Source organism: Schistocerca cancellata, chromosome 4 (genome assembly GCF_023864275.1).
Source record: "Schistocerca cancellata isolate TAMUIC-IGC-003103 chromosome 4, iqSchCanc2.1, whole genome shotgun sequence".
Classification (NCBI taxonomy): domain Eukaryota; kingdom Metazoa; phylum Arthropoda; class Insecta; order Orthoptera; family Acrididae; genus Schistocerca; species Schistocerca cancellata.
The window spans coordinates 182,009,229-182,034,243 of record NC_064629.1 but is presented as its reverse complement, the minus strand read 5'-3'; the positions used below and the strand labels follow the sequence as shown (position 1 = coordinate 182,034,243).

At 40.5% G+C, this 25,015-nt stretch overlaps 1 protein-coding gene across 1 annotated transcript in view; it reads right to left on the bottom strand.

The window, feature by feature from the left end:
- Positions 1-25,015, bottom strand: part of LOC126183659 (methionine aminopeptidase 2-like) — a 128,725-nt gene that overhangs the window by 58,057 nt on the left and 45,653 nt on the right. Inside the window, exon 3 of the mRNA XM_049925804.1 lies at positions 17,506-17,631. Coding sequence (XP_049781761.1) covers positions 17,506-17,631 — 126 coding nt within the window. The remainder of the gene's footprint in view (positions 1-17,505; positions 17,632-25,015) is intronic.

Sequence of the window (25,015 nt, the reverse complement as noted above, 5' to 3'; positions counted from 1 at the left end):
CAAATTCTGGAATAGTGACTGTCTCGTTTGGTGAAGGAATTTCAGAAAACCATGCTTAGCAACTCTGCTTTAGAGGCACTGTCACTGGTAACATTACTATTGCTGTCATGCAATGAAGGTACTGATTGCGTCTTACAGCTGGTGTACTTTCCACACGACCACAATCCCTCTTAATTATCTGCCAGATTTTGAGACAGAGTTTCACTGTGGGAACTATTAAAAGCAGTTCCAATTGAAGTCCATGCTAAGCTTTGAGCTTCAGTAAAACACTGACAATTTTGGAAGTTCTATGTACTTTTTTTTTTTAATCTGGCATGTTTTTTTCATTATTACTGAACCAAGGTTCTGATCTGTTTAGTGTACTATGGGGGGGGGAGATCAGTTCCATTTCTTATTAATTTATTTGGTGTAACTGTCATTGATTCTATTTCTTTCAATTTCTACCACATCTGGTTTACTTTTACATATTCAGTTTGGAAGGAGAGGAGATGGCTTCTTAGGAAGGTATGAAGCTAATTTTTATCTGCAGTTTTCCAATAGACATATTTTGCATTTATTTTTGGTGGATTCTGATTTTACAATATTCAGTCTTACTACAATGGCCTTGTGGTCACTAATTCCTGTATGTATCATGATGTTTCCTATTTGCTCAGATTATTTGTTGCTAAGAGGTCAAATATGTTTTCGCAACCATTTACACTTTGTGTGATATTGCAGTGTCTGTGTTGTTCCGGATTACGATGCAAAATTCCTTGGGACGTGAATGCATGTCTGAAGGAACAGGCACTGTGGCGACTATAGCAGTTATGGAATACATGAAAATTATTCACAGTTGCACATATGGACAACCATCAGCTGTACACTGGAATGACAACAAGGAAAATTTGTGCCGGACCACGATTCGAAACTGTATTTCCCACTAATTGTGAGCAGTGACCTTACCATTTGGCTATCTGTGCACGACTCACTGTCAGTCCCAAACTTCCACATGTCATAATCCACGCGTCTGCAACCTGTACTCTTACATCCACAGACCGAAGATGCCATTTCATTTTAATCTGTTTTATATACTGACAGTGATATGGATGTAAATCTTAAAGAATATATAGTTGTGAAGGAACTGACCAAATTATTTCACTGTTCTTATTTGCATTTTGTCTTTATCACTTTTAGAGATTCTTGTATAACAATTCTGATGATGAATGCTTGATCTTTGAAACGTGTGAAGTTCTTGCATGTATGTCCGAAGCAACTTTGCATCATAATTCAGATGAACACATCACTGCAATATCATATTTATCCACTGACACCAGTCAAGCGGCTTTCAAGTAAAATGTTTTCTCTGTTTGGGAATATACATAATAGATGTATGAGTACAAGATGCAGACGCATGGTTGACAACATGTGGACTGTTGGGTCTGGCCAAATGGTAGGGCAACCGACAGCAAAAAGTGGGAAATCAAGGTCTGGATTATGATCCAGCTTCAGTTTTCATTGTCATCATTCAATTATACAGCTGATGGTTGTCCATATTCATAATTGTGAATACATTTCCTGTGTTTAGACTTTGACTGGGTTCCTGAACTATTTTTTGAAAATAATTTTTGGAGAATGCATTTAGTACAATTTCAGATAAATGCAAAATTCCTGATGCTCAACACTCAAACGAATCAGGTAAGGTCTTGTTACTATAACTCTGATATGTGCCACCAAAGAAATAACACTATGTGATGAGTTGATCTCTAGCTGCCGTTGGCATCTTTGATCTGCCATGTGGACGTCATTTTCTTCACTGTGAACACAGCCTGCTGCAGACTGCTGAGTGTCATTTTCTGCGTAATGCAGATGCAGTGTGGAGCGACAGGGAAAAATTATTTAGTTCATTTTCCGCAGCCTTTTACAAGGGCCTGAGAACTATTTGTGTGACAGTCAGAAAGCAATGGAGAACACACTGTTCAATAATCTTCAGTCCACAGGTCTACAACTGACCTCACCAAAACAAGAACAAAGTGTTCTAACTCTCAAAGACTAATGCAGAGGAGTCAGGATCCACGACGATAAATGAAAGTCTACTGTTTTTTAACTGACGAAAATATTCTGAAAAAATTTCACGCGCACTAGCATCAGTTTTGAAAATCATTGAACTTATCCTGTAGTACTCAGCACTTGACACAGCTCAAAATGGTTCAAATGGCTAGAAGCACTATTGGACGTAACATCTGAGATCATCAGTCCCTTACAACTTAGAACTACTTAAACCTAACCAACCTAAGGACATCACATACATCCATGTCTGAGGCAGGATTCGAACATGTAACAGTAGCGGTCGCGTGGTTCCAGATTGAAGTGCCACTGTGGCCGGCAGACACAGCTCAAAGACTATTTCTACTCTCTGGTCTTAATGAAGAAAAGTTAATTGCTTGCCTTAAAAGTGGAGAATAAACTCATACACTTGCCACGCGGTTTTCTATAATATAGTGGGTAGCTCACACAACAGAGCATTAAAAATGAAACATGGGCTTTCCAGTTAAATTAGCAACACAATTGAGTTCGCATTTACACAGTTTCACGAGAAAAACATGACATCTCACTCGATCGAAAAAACAATCATATCAGTCATCATTAATGTCGTCCAAGGCTTAAGCGGACACAGATGTGGAGAGAATCATGGCATATTCTGTAGCGGAGCACAATATATTTCTCATGACTAATGATGATTGAATAACCTCTCAAGCGCAGGCCTGACAGTCTTTATATACTTGTGGGGCAGACAGTGAATAAAACACCCAAAATTGCTTTCAGCTTTGGCAGCAGCACTCAATCAACACCCTTTTTTTACAACAAAACTACTTATATCATTGTTTAGTTGAAGACCTACAACTATCCCCGTTCATCTACAAGTAAAGCTATACTCTATTCATAGTGTATAAAATTCTCAGCACAATAACTTTCAAATTTTAAGGTTAAGTATTTTTCAAATGGAACTGAGGGTAGATGATGGTCTCTGAACTTTCTCTTACTAATTAGTGTGCCTTTATTGAATTGCAGTATCATGGTTACAGTTGGTGCAGTTTATTACTTATATAAAATAAGTGCTGTCATTTTAGCTTCGTATCTTACACAGCATGTCCCAAAAAACACCAACAGTGCTTAGTATGTTGTGCAGGAAGGCAAGTTGATTGGTTTTCAAGAAGGAACCCATATCCGGAAACACACAGCTTGGGTACTGGAGACAGTCAAAGTCTGAGAATGAATGGCTGTGACGGATTGTTCAGATTCATTTTAGTGTCTGAATACAGAAGGGTTGCAAACCTTTAGCCATCTGTGTACTGTGGATGGACAAACTGAACCTAATAACATTTCTGTGCATGTGCTTCATTCCTCCACATAGCCCTTGTGCGCATTCTACAGCAGATCTTGCCAGTGCAATAACACTGTTGACAACAGTGCAACATATACCAATACACAGCTGCAGAAATGATCGACACGGTGCTTGCATAAGGCAAAGCGGATAGCAATTGGAGAGCTGCTGCAAGATTGTATGCAGAAGCTTTTGCAAGCAGATGTATCCCACATCACTGCACGTTAGCAGCCATCGAGGGACACTCAAATAAGCCGGTAAGTTGCATGTAGGTTTCTTGCCTGAGGTGTAAAGCAGTAGCACTTTGCACTTGGTGCTCATGAATACTATCCTCAGTCTACCGTTTGTCTTCTGGTAGGTGCCAAAAGGTGGTGCAGGTCGACCACACTCGGTTCTAGCACTATAGTTGGAGGAGGATGTGCTGACAGTGTTCAAAGAAGACCCAGCCACCAGCATTCAGCAGGTAGCACAGGCACTACACACAGGTAAAAGTGGCATATGGCATGTTGTCCATGAACACCAGCTCTATCTGTAACATCTGCAGAAATCTATCTGTAACATCTGCAGAAAGTCCAGCCAAACGGGAGGAGAACTCTACATGATGGGTCAGTATGTGCCACGGTATTTATAACAGTGCATACTCATGCCACAATTCTGGAGCTTGGTGCTATTCATGGATGAATGCACATTTACAAGACTCGGCATATTAAACTTGCACAACATGCATGTTTGGGTGGACAAAAATCCACATGCACAAGTGATTCAAAATCACTAACACAGAGTTCGATATTAACATCTGGGCCAGAATAATTGGTGACCATATCACTGGGTTACATCTACTGCCAAACACATGAGCAGGACCGATCTCCTTCACATTTATTAGAGATGTTTTGCCTACTCTGCTGGATGTAGAGCCACTAAATGTTTGGATGGACATGTGTCTGCAACACGACGGAGCTCGAGCACACTTTGATGTTGATGTGCCAAATCACCTCAATGTAGCATATCCCAATCAATGGATTGGTATGGGTGGACCAGTTCCAGGCCAGCACAGTCACTCAATCTGACGCCTCTCTACTATTTTCACTGGGGTAGTATGAAGAGTATGGTGTACGGCACACCTGTAACGTCAGCAGAGAACCTTATTGCTCGAATCCATGGAGGAATCAAAATATTTCAAAGACAACCTCACACTTGCTTATGTACATGAGGCTCAACACTGAATGTAGTGCACTCTGCATTGAAGTAGGAAAGATCCAGTTCAAAGCCAATTTGCAATGTAGACAGCGCAATGTGCTACTCATGTTGGGTTTATTGATGTAATGTCAAACACACACCCATCTCAGACTTTGACACTCTCCAGGGCCCAAGCCATGCATTCTGGATATGGGCTCCCTCTTGAAAACCGATCAGTGTGCCTTTCTGCACTACATACTAAGCATTTTCAGTGTTTTTAGGACACCTTTTACACTAATGTAAGTTAATCTCATTTTTTTCCATTTTTGAACGAAATTTGGTTTTTACTTAATAATTCAGAAAGTAAAGAAGGTAGCTTCATGAAAACTTCTATAGATTGTTCTTATGATATGCAGAACCCGATTCCAAACACACAACTTTATAAGTTCAATATTATGTGCTTTTAAAAATTTCTAAAAACTGGATTTTTGAAGAAACTAATTATCGGACATGCTGAGACTCTAAACTTTTGACACTGGCTTAGTTTTACATAATCCAGCCAAGTTTTGTAAGCATATTTAAACATTTAACTTTACATGAGACTGACCAATCTCCATTTGCTCTGTTCATGGCATGCATTAGGATCTGCTGGCTTGTCATGGCTGTGCACTGAAGAAAAATCAATATTTTACTCACCACACTAGCTTGCTTCCCCACGGCAGGTCTGAGAGTACTGTGTGCCAGTTTATGTGGAATCTACTTAAAATACACTTCACACTATATTTATCTTCACAGTAGCTTTTTACCGGTGGCTTGGCATACATTCACATAACATATATTTCACATATATTGCACACACATATAAGAATTCTTGCTGTTGTATGTCATACTAACTGTGAGAGGATGTTAAATTTATCTTTGGTATTCAGTTATGTGGTATGACCTTTGGTCTCCAAATACAATGACAAAAACATTGGCTCGCTGCCGTGCTCATTCTTGCAACCTGGCTGACACACTGAACAGTTCAAATAAGAGAAATTACACATCATAGTTTTTAAAGTATTCCAACTGAATTAAATCCAGGAAAGATATACCAACAGATTGTTTCAGAACATTTTTACATCTCTCGTGCCCCCCCCCTCCCCACCTCATTTTCCCTCCTCTGTCTGTGCATCTTCTCCTCCCTCTCTCTTCATATCTCCTACATCACCCCACTTTCATCCACATCCCCACCCCAATGGGAGGTAGATGGTCCTTACAGAGCTGCTTTCCAGATCCAGTAGTTTAAGTGGAGATGTGGAGCATGCATATATATATATATATATATATATATATATATATATATATATATGCATGCTCCACATCTCCACTTAAACTACTGGATCTGGAAAGCAGCTCTGTAAGGACCATCTACCTCCCATTGGGGTGGGGATGTGGATGAAAGTGGGGTGATGTAGGAGATATGAAGAGAGAGGGAGGAGAAGATGCACAGACAGAGGAGGGAAAATGAGGTGGGGAGGGGGGGGGCACGAGAGATGTAAAAATGTTCTGAAACAATCTGTTGGTATATCTTTCCTGGATTTAATTCAGTTGGAATACTTTAAAAACTATGATGTGTAATTTCTCTTATTTGAACTGTTCAGTGTGTCAGCCAGGTTGCAAGAATGAGCACGGCAGCGAGCCAATGTTTTTGTCATTGTATTTGGAGACCAAAGGTCATACCACATAACTGAATACCAAAGATAAATTTAACATCCTCTCACAGTTAGTATGACATAAAACAGCAAGAATTCTTATATGTGTGTGCAATACATGTGAAATATATGTTATGTGAATGTATGCCAAGCCACCGGTATATATATATATATATATATATATATATATATATATATATATATCCACCCACATCCTTTCGTCTTTCCCTCTCCTTCCCTCTTTCCTGACGAAGCAACCGTTTGTTGCGAAAGCTTGAATTTTGTGTGTATGTTTGTGTTTGTTTGTGTGTCGACCTGCCAGCGCTTTTGTTTGCTAAGTCTCATCATCTTTCTTTTTAGATATATTTTTCCCATGTGGAATGTTTCCCTCTATTATATTCATATATTCTTACAGTGCACATATTACTGATTGGTGATAACAGCCAATTGTGATTTCGAAAAAATAATACCTAATATTTATTAAATGTGTAATACCCGGTTGCTTACTTTCATTTAAATTCCATTCTTTTTAAATTAACATTCCCTTAACATTTACGATCCACTGATTAAACACTTGATCACCCTGCATTCCATAACTGTCTATGATATACAGGGAATATTAGTCTTGCTTGGGTACTAACTAACAGAAGCAGCTCACAGTACTACGAGTCTACAGAGTTAAAATAATTCTGCTTCAACAAATTAATCTGGGAATCACAATTTATAGTTTGGATACCAAATGTGCACTTAGGTCATGCTGTTAGTGTGGAATTACTGATGACCCTGTAAGTTGCCAGACATTTGACAATTATGGCATATTCCAGTTTTAGATAACACCATGTCTTTAATGTATGGTATTCACACAAGTATAAGGCAACACCAAATGTAAGACGATCTCCTTGAAAAATATTCTGACTACTCAAAATTACGAACTGTTTTATTCATATAAAACATCTGCCTAAAAATGTGAACATTACCCTATTCTAAACTTATGCAATTTATTGATTGTCTACATTTTGACAAGACAAGGAGAAATAAAATAAACAAAAACAAATGGTTTACAGTAATTTTTATCTTAAGTTCCTTTTTTGCTTACTATCTGAGACAGACAACTATGGTATCGTTACTTTTAATCACCACCACCACCAATATTATCTGGGATAGTTTCACCTACGCCATGAGAGGTGAGAAAAGAAGTGAAGTATATCCAATTATGAGCAGAAATGAAATTTATTATCTTGGTTGTGACAAAAAATTTTGCTTTTTTCTTCTGAATATATTGCAATTTCCAAGGTGGGGGTAGGGTAGGAAGCAACACAGCTTAAGGTGAGGTCACACCCCCACACCAACAATGCAGATTTCTGCCAACATTTAACCAATTATTTCTGAAACTATTGAAAATATCACTACCAATTTTTTACTAACTGAACATCTGAATGTATTTAGTTCACTGATCCAGAATGGAGAAGGTACACAGTGGAAATTGGAATACAATTTTTTAAATAAATTCCTGTTTCTTGAAAATTTGTTTTATACCACCAATTACATAACTCTCAAAGCACTATAGTAGATCCATATAATCACATCCACTATATGAATAACTTCTACAATTTTTCTGTTTGTATGTTTATCGCTTCCTGAGAAAAAGTGGCTTTTGTCAGAAAATGTGTAGTTTTGACAAAATTCAAGTTAATGCTTTAAGTCCATGGAAACACATCTTTCATCCTGAAAAAAATCCTGTCAAAAGCAGACTGCTTCATAGTCTGATACTACTACTTTGCCTAAATCCTACCTCCCCCTTTTCTTTCTTGCCTCCTTGATCATTTCCTGAGCAGAAATTTCAACCTTCCTCACTCTTAATTGGTCCATTGTTTCTGATGTTCTGGCCGTGTTCTGCCCTATATTTATTCCCAGCTATTCCAGGACTTTTATTCTTCTCATATTCAGGATTTGTTAAGTCTCTGAATATAGGCTTAATGGCTGCCATTACTGCTTCAGGTACTGAATGTTTATGTTTAGATTCATCTAGTTTGCCTCCTGCTTTTCTATAGTTGGACCATGTATCTGGTGCAGGCGGGCACAAGTTATGTCCAGGGTTAGTATCTGTGGATAGCCTGTGAAAGTATGTTTCCCACACTGCTTTTTTCATGCATTCCAAATCGGGTGTTTTCTCTAATGGTTTTGCCATAGTATTCCAGAAATTCATCAATAACTTTATCAATAAAGCTTCCATCATATTTTATAGTTTTTCCATCTGATAATTTGGTGTTGCCAAGTTTCTTTTTCAGCTGACAAAGGCACGCTCCCATCCTTTTCTTTATGTGGCCTATACATTCAAGCTTCGTAATATGTTCATCATTACAGATTGCTTTTTAGAATAGTGCTGGAGAATTTACAGTCTCCATCTGCCAGATATTTCATATATCTAACTCTTCGCTCTGATTGTGGGTGATGAAAAATCGCCATAGCTGCTGCTACCTCCATACCACTACTTGATACCTCATAGTTCCTCGTAAGCGAGGGCCTATGGGTATTCTTTTTCTCTTCATTATCACCTACTAAGGGGCATCCTTGGCAACATTTAGTGAGAACATATTATCAGTCTCAACACCTGTCGCAGTAGCAAATCCATTTTTGGAAAGGTGGCCCCTTTTTTGCCGTAACTCACCAAATGCTACACTACTATCTGTTAAACCACTGCTTATACAGCTGCAGTTTTCATGGATTTGGTTCCAACAGAATCTGTGCAGTAATTTCAATATGTGTCTTATATTGTGTGGGTGGGTTTGACACATTCACGAGAGCATTAATTAATCTATCACCACTACTAACTTTCACAATACACCCAACTCCATAAACAACCTCACACTGGCTTCATATCTTTCATTATTTGAGCATTTGGCAGCTGCTATAAATGATGTATCAACAACGCAATTTGTGCATATGATTTTAAGGTTACAGACTACTCAATTCTGGCATTCACATCTCTGGAAAGCACTATATCTCTAATACATAACTTGCATACTACAATCTCTTCAACCCTGATGTTAAAATATTCAAATCTATAATTATATTTACTCCATTGCCTTCGTGTGTAGGTAATGTATGTCCCACATAGTAAGCTTGCATTTCTCCCCCCCCCCCCCCCACCCCCCTTTTCTTTTTCAATGCACTAGGAGAAATGTCAACAGTCTTCTCATCACTACAACTATTATTTTGCACTATTTCACTGCTATCCACAACTGATGTAGTTCTATAGTATCTATTTCCTTTGTTATGACGTCTCTTGAAAATACCTTTTGGTTTAGTCATTTTAAATGAGAGCAACAACACACAACAGTTTTACTATAAACACAGCAAGCTGCCAAACATCAAAATATTTGTTTTGTTTTCAAAGATTTACAACCATATGAGCATAGAATAATTAATAATCAGAGCAGCCAATCTGTGGTATACAAATCCAAAGAGAATATAGCAAAGCCACAGCCTTAGAGCATGTAGTTTCTGAGATTTTCATACATATCTGAAAGGATATATAGATCATTGAGGACATCGTGATGTGTCAAGTAAAAGTTGGAAAAATATAAAAAATGCATTTACATGGATTTTTTACAAAAATTATGCACCAATTCGTTCAGTAAAGTCCAAATATTTATACAATAGAAAAAATAAATTCATTTTTTTTAAATACTTGGTGTCTGAGCTCACCTTAAATTATTGTGAACAAAACGGGCATCACTAAATTTTATAATCTTGGGTGTTACAAATATTTGGCTATTTCTTCTGAATATGTTGTAATCTTCAAAGGTTTTGATTAAGGCAGAACATGAGGAGAGAGCTCCCCCCCCCCCCCCCCCCCCCCCCCGCAATACATGACAGATTTCGCACCTATATTGACGTGAGGATGTGACAACATTCCTTCATCTCTTGCTTCCAGACTTATTGTCTGCAAGATGCTCTCTCATAGGCCGCGTAGATCAGCAGCTGACACCCACCCTGTAGTTCCCATCATAGCTCATGGTAAGCACTGAAAGACTTAACACCTTCTGCGGAAATGTATACTATAGTCGAGTATTTGTCCAATTTTGAAGCAAATTCACTTCTCCAACAAAAGGATTGAGGGAAACAGCAGTTTGCACAAGGCAAATGTTCATAAAAAGACAGGATATGCAGTATAAACACTGTCCTATCACTTTAATACAAACACCTGTCAAAAGCCTAAATATGGTCCTCAACGATAAGTTAACATGTGGGTTAATCCACTGTGCCTTCAAAAATGATGAGGTCACCAAGGGAATGCCACAAAAACATTCCCCAGGCAATAGTGTTCCCTTCAGCAGCCTGTATCCATCCAATGATTGTTGCAAGGTGTTTGCTTTCAGACATTTCACACTGTACACATCAATGGTCATCTGACCGATGGAGCATAAAACATCATCACCTGTTGCCACTCGTTGGATGTCCAGTTGTGGTATTGGCTTGCAAATTCCAGCCTTTGTCACCGATGACCAGCAGTCAGCGTGGTTACATGAACCAGGAACCTGCTGTGAAGACCCATATGCAGCAATGTTCACTGAACGGTCATTAAGGGCCCCTTGGTTCATCTGGGCAGTCAGTTGCTCAGTAGTGCACGTCTATTCACCTGTACACATCTATCTCTGTGACTGTTTTTCACCCGTATCATCTATGGCCTGTGACGTACCACAGTTGTCTCGGCACTGGTTTCAGACAGCGCTATTTTGCAATGCATGGTATACTTTAACCACAACAGCACACAAACAGTTTAAAAATGGATCCATTTCAGAAACACTTCCACCTTTGGCCCAAAAGCCAATGATCATACCATTTTGGACATCAGATAATCACTGCATTTGTACATTACGACAATGACTGCACCATTTTCCATATCTGCCTGACATGCTTTATATACTCTCCACTGCTACTGCTACCACTTACCATTCATGAGTGGCCATTGCACACCGACTTTGCACATAGGTGGAGATCACATTACTGTGACTGTACAATGTATTCCCACAGGTGGTAGCATGAGGAAATTTGCTGCCCACTCACCACTTCCTTCCCCACATTTATCCTAAGTCAAGCTGGTCTCACTGTCCCCCCCCCCCCCCCCCCAACCCCTCCCCAAGTCACCACTATAAATCTGCATGTGACCACAACTAGCAAAGCTTCGTCTAATAATAAAAATATTGATAGCAGGAATAGTCTAAGCTGCACATGTAAGATGACACTGTATTTTTCAAATAACAAATTCGGGAAAAAACCGTCTTGTAATTGCGTAAATATGGTATATGCCATCTATGACAATGTACTTGTACCACTTTCAGGTGCACAATTCATTTAACAACAACAGAGTAAAACACCCTTGCACAACATAATTTTGTTTTGCTATTGTGTTGGCTAGTACATACAGCTTTCAGATTAGCGGGTTCGTCAGGTAGCCTCGGTTGAAGGTAAGGTGGAATAGAGTAAATTTTTGCATACATTAGGTAGCAAATCAAAATATCTCTATTTTTGCAACATCAGTGAGTTAATCCTATCTACGTCTGGAATACCTCCATGATATCACCTCAGCAGTTTTATGTAATGGTACCCTTCTGTCTCATAACTGTCAAAGCGGAAAAGAAAAGAAAAAAATATACTGTGTATTAAACAAAGTAATTCCCACTGACTCCAGTAGCTATCATTTTACACTATTACAATCTTCCTTGTTGTATCCTGGACATTTGGTCTTACCACCATAAATGGTTGATTGTTCTAAATAGTAATAAACACTATATACAGGGTGTACATGAAGTCCAGGAACAGTCAATTATTTATTGCACAAGAAGTAACTATTGTACAGATGTCATATATATTGCATTTTGAAGAGAAACTCTGAAAGTTTTTTTCACAAACATTCGACATGCGCACCATGAGTGACCCGGCAGACGTCAATACCATAATCGAATTCTTGCCATACCCTTCCCAGCATGGCATCATCGACTGTGGCAGTCGCTTCCCGTATTCCCTCCCAAGCTCTGCTACATCACGTGGTAGAGGCGGTGCATACGCCAGATCTTTAATGTGTTGCCACAGAAAAAGTCACACAGCATGAGATCTGATGATTGGGGAGGCCATTTAATGAAATAGCTGTCCCCTCCTGTAGAACGGCCGATCCATCGACACGGCAGCTCTGTGTTCAGGTACCCACAAATTTCACGGTGAAAATGGGTGAAGCCTTCCTTGTTAGTGGCTTCTTACCGTACTTGGTTCTAAACATCCATTGAACAGATGTAGCACACTTTTTGTCGAACTCCAACACAAAACTCCGCACCTGAACTCGCCATGTTTGCGACTGGCGCTGACTATCGGCAAATTACCAAGCTGCGCTGTGGCGATATAGGGAAAAAATAAAATAAAGTAAAAAAATAAAAAGAAATTCAGGGGTTCTCTTCAAAATGACATATGTATGATAACTGTATAATGCTTGGTTCTTGTGCAATACATAACTGAAAGTGTTCCCAGACTTTATGTACACCCTGTATTTTCCTAGCTGAGTACCTGGCATTGCCCAGGTATGTATTTATTCCAATCTTCTGTAAGTCCAACTATTCCTTCCCCTTTTCCCTGTCCACGTCCTCCACGCCTCCCACACTCTGCCCATCTGCTCGCCCCTTCCCCCTGTGCATACCCTCCCTCTGAATGACATCTACCCCTTCCCCTCTCTCTGTCCACCATCTCTTCCCTCCCTCTGACCATATTATCCTCCCCCCCTCTCAGTCCGTACTCCCCCCCTCTCAGTCCGTACATTCCTTCGCTTCCCCCCCCCCCCCCGGTCTGTCTCCACCTCAACCCACTCTCTGCCCATATCTTATTCCCCATCTCTGTCCATACCCGATCTCTCTGTCAATTTCCCTCCCACCATCTGTCTGTCTGCTCCTGCCCCCCACCCTCTGTCTATCCTCCTCCTCCTCCTCCTCCTCCTCCTCCTCCTCCTCCTCCTCCCACCTCTCTCCACATTACCAAGCCCACCCCAATATACAGGGCTATTACAAATGATTGAAGCGATTTCATAAATTCACTGTAGCTCCATTCATTGACATATGGTCACGACACACTACAGATACATAGAAAAACTCAAAGTTTTGTATGGCTGAAGCCGCCAGAGCACTCGAGAGCGCAGTGAGACAAAATGGCGACAGCAGCCGAGAAAGCGTATGTCGTGCTTGAAATGCACTCACATCAGTCAGTCATAACAGTGCAACGACACTTCAGGACAAAGTTCAACGAAGATCCACCAACTGCTAACTCCATTCGGCGATGGTATGCGCAGTGTAAAGCTTCTGGATGCCTCTGTAAGGGGAAATCAACGGGTCGGCCTGCAGTGAGCGAAGAAACGGTTTAACGCGTGCGGGCAAGTTTCACGCGTAGCCCGCGGAAGTCAACGAATAAAGCAAGCAGGGAGCTAAACGTACCACAGCCGACGGTTTGGAAAATCTTATGGAAAAGGCTAAACCAGAAGCCTTACCATTTACAATTGCTACAAGCCCTGACACCCAATGACAAAGTCAAACGCTTTGAATTTTCGGCGCGGTTGCAACAGCTCATGGAAGAGGATGCGTTCAGTGCGAAACTTGTTTTCAGTGATGAAGCAACATTTTTTCTTAATGGTGAAGTGAACAGACACAATGTGCGAATCTGGGCGGTAGAGAATCCCTACGCATTCGTGCAGCAAATTCGCAATTCACCAAAAGTTAACGTGTTTTGTGCAATCTCACGGTTTAAAGTTTACGGCCCCTTTTTCTTCTGCAAAAAAAAGGTTACAGGACATGTGTATCTGGACATGCTGGAAAATTGGCTCATACCACAACTGGAGACCAACAGCGCCGACTTCATCTTTCAACAGGATGGTGCTCCACCGCACTTCCATCATGATGTTCGGCATTTCTTAAACAGGAGACTGTAAACCCGATGGATCGGTCGTGGTGGAGATCATGATCAGCAATTCATGTCATGGCCTCCGCGCTCTCCCGACTTAACCCCATGCGATTTCTTTCTGTGGGGTTATGTGAAAGATTCAGTGTTTAAACCTCCTCTACCAAGAAACGTGCCAGAATTGCGAGCTCACATCAACGATGCTTTCGAACTCATTGATGGGGACATGCTGCGCCGAGTATGGGAGGAACTTGATTATCGGCTTGATGTCTGCTGAATCACTAAAGGGGCACATATCGAACATTTGTGAATGCCTAAAAAAACTTTTTGAGTTTTTGTATGTGTGTGCAAAGGATTGTGAAAATATCTCAAATAATAAAGTTATTGTAGAGCTGTCAAATCGCTTCAATCATTTGTAATAACCCTGTAATTCTGGTTTCTTATCCTCACAGTATTTTTTCCAGATCATAATTAATATCTGTACAAAATTTAGTTGAAACTATTTCTGAGGTTCAGGGTGAGCTTTTGACCTATGGCTGTACCCATGTATGTCTAGTGAATTTCCTCCTACAGTTTCATTTTCACGGAGCGCAATGTTTATGACGTCATATCGCCTGGGCTGTGTGCTGCAAAATGAAAATTTTGCAGGTATATCCAATGGCGTATGTGGCCACTGTCTGCAACTGTGTGTGAATAGTGTTAGTAGCAAATGTGTAATACATTTAAACATCGTGCAGGATGTGGCAGTTTTTCATGCATCTCAGTGTTTATGACATTATATCTCCTGAACTGTACATCATACAATGATTAATTTCACTGGTACATTCAATGGTATACATGAATACTTTCTGCAAAAGTATGTACACACACACACACACACACACACACACACACACACACACAGGTACACAGGTGGTCCCGTCAACATTTACATGACAAGCATCTATGTTCAATGTCAACGCACAATAACAACTCTCATATGTCATTTGACATCACTTGCAGTTGAAAGTACATAAAGTGTGTTGGAGGATGGGGAAAACAGTGCAGTAGTGTAATGCAGAAATGGAGTGATTCATCTGATGTTCAAAAGGGCTTAATCATTGGCTCTTGGGTCACGAGCGGAAGCATTTCCAAAATGGCTACGTTTGTAAACTGTTTGCTTACCACAGTGGTTAAAGTATATCGTTCATGGCAAAATGGTACTACCCAAAACTGGAGCCAAGGCAACTGTGATGCACCATGGGCCATAGATGACAGGGACAAATGACACATGCAGAGATGTGTACGCACGAATAGACATGCCACTGTTCAGCAACTGACCTGCCGCCTGAACCAAGGAGCTGCCATCAGTTTGCCCTCAAGCACTGTTCAGTGATTGTTGCTACGTATGGGCCTCCACAGCAGCCAACTGGTTCACACATCCACAATGACTGCTGTTCATCGGCGACAAGGGCTGGAATTCACACACCAATATCACAACTGGAAGTTCTCCGAATAGCGACAGGTGGTCTTTACAGATGAGTCACATTTTATGCTCCATCAGATAGATGGCTATTAGTATGTACTGCGTGGAACATCTGAAAGCAAACACCCTGCAACAACCGTCAGAAGTGTCCAGGCCGGAGGAGTGATCATTATGGCTGGGGAATGTCCACCCCTACGTGCAGTTTGTTTTTCCTTGCCACGATGGCATCTACCATCAGGACATTGAAATGTGTCCTTCCCTGCAGTGTATGTGCATGCTGCATGAGTTAATCATGCTTCCCTGGCCACCAGACTCTCCAAGTATAAACCCAACTAAGAATCTGTGGGATCATCTCGATTGGACTGCATCTGTTACAGATCCTCAACCAAGAAACTTCCTGCATTTGGCCATGGCATTGAAGTTAGCATGGCTCTATGGCCCTGTTTGTACTTTCCAGAATCTCATTCACTCTTTTCCTGCACACCTTGCAGTGGTCCACATTGCAGAAGGTAGTGATTCAGGCTTTTGACAGGTGATGGAACAGTGCATGCACATCTTTGTGTGTGTGTGTGTGTGTGTGTGTGTGTGTGTGTGTGTGTGTGTGTGTGTGTAAACTATGAGTAATTGTCAATTCATGTATAATCTGACTTAAACACACAAAATTTAATCTTACCACATGACCGGTAAAGATACGACAACTTGTGATCCAATGATACAAGTAATTAGGCTTGTTGGATAGGCTGCTGCAATGTAGCTTCGGAAAATTTTGCTATGCAAAGAGGTGAATCTGAAGACTAGGTTTGTAGCCCCACAATAGATTATGCCAAAAGAAATTTAAAAACCATCCTTGCAGCCAGAGGCTAATTTATTTACAATTGCATATCATCACACAGCTTTATCCCCACCATTCACTTTGATGGAAATTCCTAATTTAAGTCATCATTAAACCTGGTTGGTGAAATGAAGTACAAGGAGTATTTAAGTAGGTGGATACAAAATATGTAAAGACTGTATAAGGAGGATGAAGCATGAATGTCAACAACATTTTTCAGAAATCAGATGACAATAATTATGTGAACAGCAAATGTATTGAGTTTGCAAGAACAGACATAATGTCTGATGGGATAACCGCAATCAGTGGTTTTACACTGTTACTTATAATCCGTCTTGACTGCATAAAATGTGTATTCACATGACCAGTTTCGGTTCCTCTAGAACCATCTTCAGATCTGCAATTTCGGTTACAGGAGTAACCCGTCCACACACCGCAACCTTCACGTGCTGCGTCACATGTTTATGTTACCGAGGACAGCTGCAGGCCATGCAGCAGAAGACAGAGGAACCCACAGAATAAATGTTTTGCACAAATGAAGATAATGTCTGTATTCATCTACTACAACAGATCAATTATAATCCGTGTGTCACCTTCTTGAACAATCAATATGCTACTTGCACTCAAAATTGGAAAAATCATTAAGAAGAAGAAACTATTTTCAACTAGTGATCCCTGTCAAGTTTTCTCTAATGGTCATTTTACTGTCAAGCAAAAATAATGTTACTCCAGTCAATCTGTAACCAATTACATCATCCATGAAGTTCTCTCCATACCAGTATAACTTTTTCCCCACAAAATTTTCATGAGATTTTTGGGGGCACTTGAAGCAAATAAAACATAATGCTAATTACAATCTTGCTTCACAGAGTGTGGCAGATTCATGTAATTCAGTGACTACAGCAAAGTCTAACATATTTTAGTATTAAATCAGAACAAAGTTTTAAACTGCCAATAACATTACAATTAAATTTAAACTGAACTGTTAAATGGAAATATAACTGCCCACATACAAAAAGAGAGAGAGAAAACTTTACTGTACCATTTGGGAAAAGCTCTACAATAGGTATGGATGGTGGGTCCGTCTGCTTTATTTCCCCTTCTTTCTTGTCATTGTCCTTGCCCTTTCCTCTGTTACGGCGCTTCTTCTTCTTGCCATCCTTAGCACCTGTTAAATGAGCAAGTTACAATAATTATTTTCCAGTGACTAATCAATAATTATTCAAGTACCTGAAATACCATCAAACATTAGACTGATTACTGAATTAGAAAAATAATTCAGTTTTCGATAAATAGCACAACACTTGCATAAAAGGAACATGAGTACATTACAACATACCTGAAAATCTGTCAAAAATTTTCACTTGAAGCACAACAATGAAACACGAAAAGTATATTTTCTGGCACATTAAGACAAATTAACATGTATTGTTTCTTGTCAACTGCTAATATCAAATTAAAAGAGGAGACACCAGTTTCATAATCTTTGTCCTGTATATATCAGTATCTCACGCAAATGATTGCAATAAGGAAGAAACACTACTGATCTACAGTAAAAACAGCAGTCAACCAGTCACAAATTAAAGATTGAATAATAAAGAAGTGAAGGTGACAATTATACAAAATATCTAACTTTACCACAACACAAATGATAATTTATAATGTTCATTAATAGCCGAGTGTCTTAACTTGCCACTTCCAGGATTCAGGGAGGCATGTCTGTCCTAAATCAAAAAATCCATGTCATGGATTAACAACAAGGGCTCGTGTGCAAGTCAGCCTGAATGTGTTTTTAGGCAGTTTTCCATATCCGACTAGTTAAATAATGGGCAGGAAAACATGTCCTGCCTCCGATAAATGCTACACAAATGTTTAGAAAACATTCTCAAAGTTGAACATGTCATTGATACTAAAGGCAGACGGATGGGGTACACAGAAGTCCCGTTCTTCAGCAGTTTCATTTCTGACTATGAATGTTTGGGGCACCTCGGTGCACTAACATGACACTGTTTTCATCTAAGAATGCTGTTTTAATGCAGCAAAACCGGTTGTGACAATAACAAACTCACCAATTACAGATGTCTTGTAGTTCATTTTATTTCCTACAATATTACACAAACTCTTAAATAAAATTTCTTCACACTTAATTTTTTACCTTGTCAGTCCCAGGCTAAACCGACTGGAAGTGGCAAAACATGGAAGGGATTTGGAATAAGCATCAACTAACAAATGTACAAACAATTACATAGATTAAAAAGGTATGACAATACTATGAATAGGATAGATTTATAACAACAAAAATAATCAATTTTTTACAATATAGTGTAATTGGATAGATAAAAAATCTACTCAACAAGCGGCAGCAGAACACGTCAGGTAAGTCTCCCCTGACCTGTGGTTCTGGGTGACTTTTCCAATCTACCCTGTTTCCTAAACTTCTCCAGTCCTTTCCCTTCACCACTCTTCCTTCTCCTTCCCCTTCAACCCTTTTACCAGAAAAGCTTGCATAAGTATAATCTCCTCTTATGTGTGTGTTCTGCCGCCACTGGTGAAAAGGGATTGGTATTCATCATATACAGATATTGAGTCGCAGAAAGGCACAACAAAAAGACTGCTAAACACGTGAGCTTCACACACGAGACCCAAGAGACCATCGTCTCTAGCTACTGAAGCCAGTGGCCAGAGATTGGGTGTGCACAGAGGTGATTTGAGACAAGAAAAGCTACTGTACTACAGAACTTTGTAATGAGGACAGCCCCAGGCTGGAGACCCAAGACACCACTGTCTCTAGTCACTGAGGCCAGTGGCCAGAGACTGGGGGCACACAGAGGTGGGTGTGTGTGTGTGTGTGTGTGTGTGTGTGTGTGTGTGTGTGTGTGTGTGTGTGTTGTCTACTTTAGAAAAAGGCTTTCTGGCTGAAAGCTCACTTGTTCAGCCTTTTTTTGTTCTGCCTATCTGCAGATCAACATCTCCTCTATATGACGAGTAAGCAATCCTTTTCCTAATATTGTCATTATTCCATCCTGTATTTTCCACTGTTTGATTAAGACGGTATGCTGATCCAGTATAATGTTACTGACTTCTTGTGGATGGTAACAAACCATAAAAAAAACTGTCAGTGATCTCAAAAACAACATATATCATTCCTTTCTATCAATACTATACTGATAGAGAAACCATTATCACTATGCAAGCTAGTCACAGCACTCTGCAGACAGTGACATATTCTTTGCCACAGTGAAGGTGTGCAGGTGAGGGTGGTGGTTGTTATGATGATGATGATGATGATGATGATGATGATGATGATGATGATGATGATTATGATTATGATTATGATTATGATTATGATTATGATTATGATTATTATTATTATTGAAGCTTGCGGGCACTCAATGGAAAGGTCATCAGCACCCTTACACTCATTAAAACAAACAAATGTGGCTAAAACCTTGAAAATTATTCCACACTCGTGCACTCAAATCGAGCACACAATCACTCAAGTTGAGATGCTCTAAAACAATGGAGAAAGAGTAAAAGTTGCTATACATTAGATTAAAACACAAGTAAAATGACAATGGAGCTAAAAGAATGTAACAGGTAAATGTGACTGGCTGACCACTTACTAAAATATGGGTAAGACAGTCACCCAGTTAACACATTAAAACCATCACCCTAAAATGTTGGACAATTCACAAAACTTTAAAATTTGATCCACATATTTTGAACATTACTTAAAAGTGACAGCATATCCGTCAGCAAATCCGCCACGGCTCGCTAGTCAGAATATGCAACACAGTCCAACAAAATGTGGTGCACTGAGGACCTCAGCCCATCGACATGGCTGGAAGGAGGAATGCTATGGCTGCATTGTGGGCTTTATTAGATAGAGCTTACTGTATGTCACTCTCGGCCATTCATCCTCCCACTCACGCAAAACTCCGGAGCTCAACAGTGCGGTAATAGCATGCAGGGGGATGGCACAATGAAATACCTGATGACGACTTGCGGGGAACGTAACGAAGGATCTAACAGCCAATGCTGGATCTGCCGTTTCATTCCCCGCAAGTCCCATGTGCCCTGCTACCCAGCAGAAAAACACCTCCTTGCCCAGTTGTCGTAGTTGGAGGAGAGCACCCTGGATATTCTGCACTACTTTATCTGCTGGGTACAAATGTTTCAGAGAGTGAAGGGCACTCAGGGAATCAGAACAGAGAAGAAATTTAGCACTGGAAGAACGTGTGGTCTGCTTCAGTGGGCGCAAGATTGCACATAATTTGGCATCAAACACAGTAAAATCATGAGAAGTCGACCCTTGAGGACACGATCTGGGAAAACAACAGAGCAATCAACAGAGACCCCCTGTTTCAACCCATCCATAAGGGCGGCTACATCGTTGTGGTGCTCAGATAAAATGTCAGAAAACAATGTATGGAAAACAGAAGCAGTAGTGCAGTCCCTCCTCAGGGTTGCCTCAAGTTTCCCCAAGTGAAATTCCCTGATATTTCCCTGCTTTCCAGACAAGTTTTAGCATTTTTCCCTGACAAATTTTGAGATCTTGAGCGTAGATAAAGTCTTAGATTGACAAAAAATAAAGGGACTTCTATGTTTCTAAATGTGTGAACAAAAATCTTAAGTACTAACATCAACATCTTTTGTAATGAACTCTTAGAAAGCAAGCCAAACTGTACATGTGTTTCATTAAGACCACGGACGTTATTTTGTTTCAAGAAAACGAAACACATTTGGTGACAAAAATATGCATTTTCTTAGAGTCACAAGACGTTTTTAAAACACATACCTTCACTGATTCCAGAAATAAGCTCATAAAAAAGTAGGCCTCTTAAAAAAAGTGTATAAGGCAGGGAAGAGCTGTGTAAACCAACACTATAAGTGACCACCAATAAAATGTTGGTTCTACTATGCTCATTATTATCAGTTATTACTCACTGTGTTATATCTATTATTTTAAAGGTATTGTGTGTCCACCTGTTTAACTGAGTGGTAACGTGTTTGCCTCACATGCAGCAGGCCCAAGTTCGATTCCTGGCCAGGTTGGAGATTTTCTCCACTTGTGGACTGGGTGTTGTGTTGTCACCATCATTTTACGATCACCAACATGGAAGCTGCCCAATGTGACATCACCTGAACGAAGACTTGCAACCCAATGGCCAAACTCCCCCAGATAAGCCTCCTGGCCATCAATGCTACACGATCATTTCATTTTACAGGTATTGCATATTTTTTCTTTCGAGAAATATATGAGTACATAGTGTACAAACTGCCAAAATTGCCTTCTTCTTATCATCCATGCTTTCTAATATATGAACTACTTTCAAAGTTCCAAAATGTACTAGAATAAATCAAATGTCTATGAAACACTGCAATGTACAATGTACTTGCGGTGATACAGTCACAATTCCTGAAATCCAGTGCCCATGGCCTTTGGCCTGCCGAGGAGCACTGCAATCCTGGGTCCATGGATAAACAACGAAAATTTGCCGCATTACGCTACACAAAAACAGACCCGGCCTGCGGGCAGATCGATGAGACTAGATCCAATGGGCAGAGCTTGCACATTAGTGGGAAACAATGGGCTTTAGATCAGCAGACACAATCCATTACAGATACCCACAGAAATGGCGAGTCATTGGAAGTCTACTCATGTGGCAAGCTGTTCACATGCCACACATACAATGTTGATAAAAAGAGACTGTAGTGATCAATCCATGCAACAGATAACTTGCTTGAATATTCCGAGATTCACTACTGGTGAGGATAGGTAACAACTCTCCGTGAAGATGATTGCTGAGCTACAGACAGGCATGGAGGAAAGACAATCACAACTAAATTTTTGGCCATAGCCTTTTTCAGAAAATGAGAGCACACACACACCTTCAATAATCATGCAGACACAACTCATGCACATATGACCACTGTCTCTAGTCGCTGGATCACCAGTCTCTGAGAATCAGATTCGAACAAACCACTCCTCACGCCTCTCTGCCTCTCGTTGGCAACTGCAAGGCTAGTGGCAAGAAGTGGTAGCACTGACTGCAAGCTGAGGGGACTGGTAGGAAGCAGAGAAGTGGTAAGAATGAGGGAGTTGGGAAGCAGTGCATGTACTCAGCTGCACCCACCCAGCAACAATGCATTACACCTCAGTATACAAAAAATTTCATCTACTAACTCAGAAACGAGATTTTTCCAGTGTTTTCTTCAAATTTCCCTGATATTTCCTTGATTTCCTTCGTTCCATACCAAGTAACTCCCAGCACACCTGCACGCAGATCTGAAACAGCTTGTTCCTCATGGACGGTTGGAGAAAAGGCATTTCAGAGTTGGATGAGCAACAGTACGGTATGTGGGTGAAGATGAAGCTGCGAGGAACTTACATGCCTGATGCACCATGAGGAGCTTCCACCAGATGGTAAGTGGTGGTTACCCAGCCTCAGCACAGAGGCAGGGTGTGGGACTGGTCCTACAAGCACCCATGGCCGCCAAATCCCCCCATGGTGGACAGCGTCAATGATCTTCAAATAAAAAGGCCTCACTGATCTATACACCATGCATCCATAGCCTGGCTGTGAAAGCACGAAAGCCCTATAAAAACTAGAGCTGATACACCCTGGCCACTCCCCAAGACCTGTAGCTAAGGTACTTTATGATGTTTAGTGCCTTGAGAGACTGGGCTTTCAGGTCTCTCAGCTGTGGCAACCATGACAATTTGGAGTCAAAAATGAGAACCAGACCTCAGTGAGTCTCTAAAATGTGGGATGGCGTCCATCATATACAAGTCACGTAAATCAAAAATATGACAAGAATGACTGAAATGAACACAGACACACTTACTTGTCTGCAGAAAACTGAAAACCTGTCTCTAAAGCCCACTTCTCTCCGCACTGTAAGCTACAACTGATGGCTCGCTGTTGCAACACTGGACGGGAACAGAAAAGACACAAAATTGTCCACCAATAACGAGCACTGTACAGGACTTCATACCATAGACACGAGACTGCTTACTACTATGGCAAAGAGGGTAACACTTACAACACTGCCTTAAGGGACACCATTCTCCTGCTAAAATTGGTTTGACAGCGTATCACCAACTCGAGGCCTAAAAAACCCCTAAGACAGGAAAAACTGATGCAGTTGCACGAGAACACTGTGTCTCCAAGTAGTGTCATATGCCTTACCAATATCAAATATGCCAATACAATGATGTTTACATAGAAAAGACTGCTGAATAGCCACCTCTACAGACAGTGGACCGAAATCTCCAGAGTCCAGACACAGAGTGGCTAAGGACTTGCCTGGTCTCTAACAACCAGACCAGACAACGGCTAACCATTCACTCTAGGGTGTTTCCTACACAGCTCATTAAGGCGATACTCCTGTTGGGTCATTACATGTCAATTCAACCAATTTGAGAAAATTTTCCAGCTGATAGTCTCAGATTTGGCTGAAGTTTAGCACACCATGCTACCAAGTGTGGAACACTCAGGTACAAAAGAGTGTACTAGCAGTGCTTTTGTTCAAACAAGTTGCAGTATTGGTAGAGCACAAGCATCTGAATGTCATAAAACAACATATGGAGCAAAATGAGCCATTCCCTTTGTACTGTATGATCTGGATGAATCTGACCAAGATTTGTTGCTATGGAGATCTGGGATACACCCTGTGGACACAAGAAGTACAGTTCCAGGAAACTTTAGCGTTTGTTATCATTATATGAAAGTGTTTCTGGATAAGTATTCTTTCCTACAAAGAAGTTGTTTTGATCCATTTCGGATTCATAAGAAGACAGTGAAGTGTAGCCTCAGAGAAATTGATATAAAATCAGCATTGAAAGTGAATCAGTGCATGGGACTTAACATGAAACCAGGGCAAAAGTTATATTCCAGGTGTGTGACAGCTAAAAAATGAAGAATATTCTGATAATTTACACGACAGTGACGAAGAGTATCGGCCACCTACAACCACAGCGGATGAGCAATTAAATACTTCAGTGACTGCTCTTGGTTTGTCTCCCATGAAGACACATAAAGTTGGGAAAAAGTGACAGGCCCAGCTATGGTAGAAGAAAACTACAAGACGCTCAAATGGAATTAAAACACAAAATAGCTGACACACTAATGGTGGAAGAGAGAAGGAACAGAAATCATGCCAGAAATGCTCTGATTTGGACAAAATTGTGCATGATTTGAAAGAAAAATGTGCCATATCCACACGCCAGATAAAAGTAGCTATTCTTACCATTGCACCTTCCAGCTGGTCTATTGACTACACTGCAAAGGAATTCAATGTGTTGTTGTTTGTTTGGGGGGAAGAGACCAAACAGCGAGGTCATCGGTCTCATCGGATTAGGGAATGATGTCGGCCGTGCCCTTTCAAAGGTACCGTCCCGGCATTTGCCTGGATCGATTTAGGGAAATCACGGAAAACCTAAATCAGGATGGCCGGACGTGGGATTGAACCGTCGTCCTCCCGAATGCGAGTCCAGTGTTCAGGGTAAGCAATTAAGTTCAGAAATAAAGGTGCTAGTGTTGGAGTCT